Genomic DNA, 6,958 nt, shown 5'->3' with positions numbered 1-6,958 from the left:
TTGGGGTCCAACCCGGGGGCGTCCTTTTGGGGGGGGGGGGGGGATACACATAATGCTTCGTTGATTTATTTACTGAAATTTCAGTCTAAATGTAAGCAACAGCAGTGTTCACATATTCCTATATTATATTCTAAATACACCATTACCTAACATAATGCTAGTTCTACTCCATAACTATATGGCAACCACTGATCGATCAAAAAAGCTATAAGACAAGTAATTGGATTTCAAATGATAATGTTGCTCAAAGGTGCTAATTTAGAACATTGCAGAGAGAACATGAAATATGCAAGAGCTCAAAACAAGCCAGACTGACTGATAAACATGAACAGGTACCATTCCTTTAGTTGAAGGGAAAATTGGATCAAAGCACAGATGATGATGATGGGATACATACTGTTGCAGTTACTTCATGCTTCTGCAGGTAAACCTCAACAGATGATGGATGAATGGATCCTGGAGGTCCTGTGAGTGCTCCAGGTGGCCGCATGAGGTTAGGATTTGAAAAAGGAGGGCCACCAGCTGCTTGACCATAGATATTTTGCATCGGAGGACCACCCATGCTATTGAACCCACTAGGAAGAGTTGGTACTGGATTTTGAAGCGGAGGATCACCCATTCTCATTTCCTAATGAACAATTGCAACAACAAATGTCTACATTTAGCGTCACAGTGGTTAGGAAATTTTACAAGCAATGCAAATACCATCCCAAAACATTCTCAATTGGAAAAATATTAACTGTAAAATATCTTAAAACTGCCTAGTAATATATATCATATTTAGCACAAAACTTCCCTATTTCAAAATAAGTATGAAGTAAAACTTCCCTATTTCAAAATAAGTATGAAGCAAATATGCCTCACAATGGAGTTGACTGGTTCTGGCAACATGTCATATAAAGTTATTAACACAGACAAAATGTATTGTGCGTAGAAAGTGATGATATAAATGGACCTGGAAAGTCGCATCTAATAGAAACAGCAACAAATGATATGGAAGTAACATACATGCTGATTTCTTGCTACAGGTATAGCTGCAAGCTTGGGTTGCTGAGGCGGAGGCCTAATTCGACTATCCATGTTACTGTTGTAATAATAGTCATTTCCTCCTCTTCCGAGTGTGTTTTCCTCATAACCCTTTGATCCAACTGGGGGTGTATCCAGCTCATGACCATGTGCCATACTTGAGCCCATCTGACCGGGAAAGCGTGGACCAGGCGGCCTCTGACCTGAATCATTTGTATTTTGCTGCCATTGACCCAAAGATGATGGTTGTTGGACATTTACAGAAGAACCGCCAAACTGCAAAGCTTGAGCAGGCTGAGCAGACATCTGAGGTCTGATAACAGAACCAGTCCCCACTTGCGGATTCTGAGCAGATGATGCACCAGTTTGCTGAACTTGTTGTGGCGAAAACCCAACTTGTTTACCTTGGGGGAAATCAACATCTTCCCTTTGCTGAAATCCCACTTTATGCTCTTGTTGATGAGAAAACTGTTGATTCTGCGGAACGTGCTGATTTTGCTGCTGTGGAATTTGCTGTCCCTGTGGAGGCAAATTTTGTGGATACGCAACATGCTGTGCCTGCTGATGAGAAAATTGATAACCATGTGGTTGTCCCATTTGTACACTTGGGAATGCTTGTGCTTGGGAGCCTAGTTGTTGTGGCATTATTTGTTGTACTGCTGGTTGAGAAACATGCGGCCCTGGCTGATTGGGAGTTTGTCCCATTTGCAATGGCATCTGATGACCAGGTTGCTGGATCATTTGAGACCGAAGTTGTGGCATAAAGGATACCTGTTGCATGGCAGGACCAGCTGGTGATCCTTGTTGCTGCCCTGTTGAAACACCTTGTGATCCATGTGGTACCTGTTGTGTTACTTGTGGATGTTGTGACATGTGTGTCATTTGGCCTTGTTGAGCAAACGCCTGTTGGTTCTGTTGGCCTTGACTATCATATTGTTGCACAGTGCTAGCTCCTGGTATAGGAGCCAACTTAGGTGCAGAAGCTTCCGGAGGTGGACCAGGCGGCAGTGGAGGAGGTAAAGCTGATGGCTTCTCGTACTGAGTAACATTAGTTTCTGGATTCCAGAAGTACAATAACCCAGTACTACCATCAACTAAGCCCTTCCAAGGTTGGGGTAAATTTGGATCATCGGGTGCATAACGAGGTCCCAAGGAAGCCGTAGCTGCCTCAGGAGTTGTCATACTTGAGCTACCTAAGGCAATCCACGGAAAAGGTCATATATGAATTGACTAGATATAATGACAAGCAAAGGGTATACTAAACGTGAATATGCTAACAAGAATACTATCATCAAGTAAATCAGATAATAATTAAACAGATATTTCCCTATGAAAACAATCCAAAGTCCTAACCAGATTACTGTTCTCGGGCATAAAAGGCCAAATGACAGTTTATGCCTATTGAGTTGAAGTACAAACTTAGCTTAAGGAGACATTACTAGCATTCTGAACCCCATTTCAGCTGTGAATAGTGAACATGAGTAGATAAACTGAAGGATTGGTCAATCAACTTAACAGACAATCCCCTCGTTTTGTTTCAAACAACTCAAAAAACAAAATAGCAAACGGTGCAAACTCATCATCATACACACCAAAACCAAAACGAAAATAAAAGATAATTTTTTGTAAGAATTTCTGAGATTATAAGCCGTTCAAGCTAATCAGACCGTGCAAACTTGAATTGGAAGGACAACATGAAAGAGAGAGAAACAAAATAAACTAGATTTGCTGCTTTTAGATACTCAAAACCTAAAAACATATCCAAAACGCACCACTTCAAGCCAAAAAAAATAAAAACTTTAATGGACCATCAGAACTAGGAAATTCAAACTAGTTCATGCATGTAGGAATCTTACTTCATCGCTCAACCGGAAAAAAAAAACAGGCAGATAGTAGCTGAGGACAACAACGAAATTGATGAACGGAAATCAAACCTCAATTGAGTAACCTTCACGGAAGCTTTGTGTACGGCGAGCTCCAGGTGCCGAGTGCCGACGGCCGACGGAAGAGATTGTACGCTTAATTTGAAGTTTAGGGTTCAGGTCTTTCGAGAAGAGAATTGCCTGCTTGTTGGACTATATTCTTTCTTTAAATATGGACCTGTTGGGTTGGGTTGGGTTGGGTGGGCTGATTGACCGTCTCGTCTTTCTTCTTCTAAACAATCACTTAAAAATATCTTTGCTAGAAAAATAAAATAAAAAATCAAACACCACTAATCCTTTTCCTTTCATAATTCAACTACTCACTTTTACCATTCTTTTGTGTGATGAAAGAGGAAATTTACATTGAAAAATAAATAAATTGAATGCATAGTCATTCAAAGAACTTGTTTGGGTCGTTTTTCTCATGCTCTTTTTTAACATATTTTGATTGTTGAAAGTATTTGATGGAGTATTCATAGCTGATAATTATTTGATTAATTGTCGGTTAACAGTTATTTGATTTATTCTAACAATAGTTGAATCTGTTAGTATTTACTTGATTTTAAATATTAAAATGTATTTCTTCTAAATCATTTATGGTCTGTCGGATACTCTGTTTTAAAATTTCAATTTTTTATTGTCTGCAGAATTTAAAAAAGGATATAAAAAATGTTTAGATAGAAGAATCTAGGTTGTCACCGTGTTATTAAAGTTTAACCGGTCTTTACACTAATTATCTTTTAAAAACTTAGAACTCAAGATAAGTTATTGAAATTAAGGCGATAACTCAATGGACTGTGTCTTGTCTGTCAAACAAACGAGAAATTGATTGAATACATAGTCATTCGATAGAACTTGCTTGGGTTGTCTTTCAAATGCTCTTTGTTAAACATATTTTGATTGTCGATAGTATTTTATATTCATAGTTGACAATCATTTGATTCATTGTCGGTTAACAATTATCTAAATTTGTTCTAACATAATAATTGAATCTGTTAGTATTTACTTGATTTTACAAATTAAATGTGTTTTTTTGTAAATCATGTATGATTTGTCAGATGCCCTGTTCTAAAATTTCAGAGTTTTATTGTCTGTAGAATTTAAAAGGGGATATAGAAGATGTTTAGGTAGAATCATCTAGTTTGTTACAATATTGTTAAAGTTAAACCGATCTTTACACTACGGTTATTTTTTCATGAAAAACTTAGAACTCAAGATAAGTTATTGAAATTAGGGATATAACTCTATGGACTATGTCTTGTCTGTCAAACAAACAAGAAAATAATTGAATGCATAGCCATTAGATAGAACTTTCTTGGGTGGTCTTTCTCATGCTCTTTTTAAAACATATTTTGATTGTCAATCGTATTTTATATTCATAGTTGATAATTATTCGATTCATTGTCGGTCAACAATTATCTGATTTGTTCTAACATAATAATTGAATTTGTTACTATTTACTTGATTTTAAAAATTAGTGTATTTTTTCTAAACCATATATGGCCTGTTAGATACTTTGTTCTAAAATTTCAATTTTTTATTATCTGAAAAAATTTAAAAGGGGATATAGAAATTGTTTAGGTAAAAGAATCTAGTTTGTTAAAGTTAAACCGGTCTTTACCCTATGGTTATTTTTTCATAAAAAACTTAGAACTCAAGATGCCTTGTCTGTCAAACAAATGTGAAATTGATTGAATGCATAGTCATTCGATAGAACTTGTTTGGATGGTATTTCTCATGTTCTTTTAAAAACATATTTTGATTGTCAATCGTATTTTATATTCATAATTGACAGTTATTTGATTCATTGTCGGTCAACAGTTATTAGATTTGTTCTAACATAATAATTGAATTTGTTAGTATTTACTTGATTTTAAAAATTAAATGTATTTCTTCTAAACCATATATGGTTTGTTAGATGCTCTGTTCTAAAATTTCATCTTGCAGAATTTTAAAAGGGGATACATAAGATGTTTAGGTAGAAGAATCTAGTTTGTTACGGTGTTGTTAAAGTTAAACAGGTTTTTACACTATGGTTATTTTTTCATGAAAAACTTAAAAGTCAAAATAAGTTGTTGAAATTAGGGACATAACTAAATTAATTGTGTCTTGTCTGTCAAACAAACGAGAATATTGATTGAATGCATAGTCATTCGGTAGAACTTGTTTGGGTGGTCTTTCTCATGCTCTTCTTTAAACATATTTTGATAATCAATAGTATTTTATATTCCTAGTTGACAATTATTTGATTCATTGTCCGTCAACAGTTATCTGATTTATGCTAACATAATAATTGAATTTGTTGGTATTTACTTGATTTTAAACATTAAATGTATTTCTTCTACGCCAATATGGTATGTCAGATGCTCTGTTCTAAAATCTTAGATTTTTGTTGTTTGCAAATTTTTGTAAATGGATATATAAAATGTTTAGGTAGAAGAATATAATTTTTTTCCAGTGTTTTTGAAGTTAAATCGGTCTTTACATTATGATTATTTTTCCATGAAAAATTTAGAACTCAAGATAACTTATTGAAATTAGGGATATAACTCAATGAACTATGCCTTATTTGTCAAACAAATGAGAAATTGATGATCGTCTTTTCTTCGGTGTGTCCCTTCGCAAGAGATATTTGTCAGGAATTTCTCAATTGAATGTATGGACAACATGTAATTTATATATGAGATATGAAAAATATACCTATGCCTTATTTGTCAAACAAATGAGAAATTGATGATCGTCTTTTCTTTGTGTGTCCCTTCGCAAGAGATATTTGTCAGGAATTTCTCAATTGAATGTATGGACAACATGTAATTCATATATGAGATATGAAAAATATACCAGCTCGAAAACTTTGAACTAAGGGTCCTAGCATGAAGATTGGACTTGGTGTAGTGATTTACATTTGTATTGAAAAAAACACTCAGATAATTTCGTAGTACTTGAATGTTGAATTACTATAATACCCCCAATTAAAAATACTTAATTTATTTAATTTATTAATTTTATTAAATTGAAAGTAGATAACTTTTCAAAATAAAGGATTGTGACTTTTTCAATGAGTTGTGCCTTTTCTGAAGGGTTGTGATTTATTCGAAGGGTTGTGACTTTTCTAAAGGGTTGTGCATTTTCTGATGAGTTGTGCCTTTTTTAAAGGGTTGTGACTTTTCCAATAAGCAGTGACTTTTTTGAAAGGTTGTGACTTTTCGGTTAAGGCACAATTAACACATATTCATACTACTATTTGGTAGCTATAAATAGAGGGGTTTCCTCACACTTTTAAACTACAATTTCTTTAAGTTCTCTACTCTTCTTCTTCTTCTTAAAAAATCTCAACCGTTATTTACAAAAAATGATTAAGTTCGAAATTCAACATAATTCGAGGTACCTCATACAAAAGAGTTGGTAAAAAAATTGTAGCAAATCATTCATCAATTCACACTTGTATTTTTTCTTACCATTTTCATGAGTTAACAGTGACGAAAAATTGTGAGAGAGACAATATTATTAAACAGATATGAAAAAAGGCATATGATCTGAGTAAGATATTTCTTTTTTTATTTTTTATTCTTTTCCCTCAAACGAAGGAGTTTCTTCCTAATTTTGCTAAAACAATGGGTATCAATAGTCCGTTGAATTATTAGTTTTGATTTTAAATTCACTATTTCAAAAATAGATTTTCACTTTTACTTATAATATGATAACATATCCATGATAATAATTATTTTTTAATAGATATGTATGTAAAAATTAACGGAGAAAGTAAAGTGTTTGTGGCAGGAGATTTAAATCAAATGGAACACTAGAGTGAATTTAGCATGAACATATATTTTCGTCTTCCTTCTTCATTGGATATGTATTGTTCCATATAATTTTTCTTTATATCACAAGATACACTCCTTACTAGCTATATAAAAAATAGATAAGAAAATAGTGACTGATCATAAAATGATCTTAAATCAAATTAATGATTCTATAAATAATACTTTAATTTTAATTCATCTATTAAA

At 33.7% G+C, this 6,958-nt stretch overlaps 1 protein-coding gene across 3 annotated transcripts in view; it reads right to left on the bottom strand.

Annotated features, from left to right (window-relative positions):
* The window catches only part of LOC102584978 (DEAD-box ATP-dependent RNA helicase 46-like), a 10,746-nt gene extending 7,639 nt beyond the window's left edge, over nt 1-3,107 (bottom strand). For 2 of the 3 annotated variants that reach the window (XM_006337912.2, XM_015312075.1), the window contains exons 1-3: nt 2,961-3,107; nt 1,009-2,219; nt 398-628 (exon numbers count right to left, since the gene is read on the bottom strand). In XM_006337912.2, coding sequence (XP_006337974.1) covers nt 398-628; nt 1,009-2,208 — 1,431 coding nt within the window. In that variant the 5' untranslated portion in view covers nt 2,209-2,219; nt 2,961-3,107. Of the gene's footprint in view, nt 1-397; nt 629-1,008; nt 2,252-2,960 lie in introns of those variants that run through there. The other variant, XM_015311854.1, reaches the window with a different exon arrangement.
* Between the last annotated feature and the right edge of the window lie 3,851 nt (nt 3,108-6,958).

Source organism: Solanum tuberosum, unplaced genomic scaffold (genome assembly GCF_000226075.1).
Source record: "Solanum tuberosum cultivar DM 1-3 516 R44 unplaced genomic scaffold, SolTub_3.0 scf00001, whole genome shotgun sequence".
Classification (NCBI taxonomy): domain Eukaryota; kingdom Viridiplantae; phylum Streptophyta; class Magnoliopsida; order Solanales; family Solanaceae; genus Solanum; species Solanum tuberosum.
Note: the sequence above shows the minus strand (reverse complement) of the source record. Positions and strands in the feature narration are given on the sequence as shown.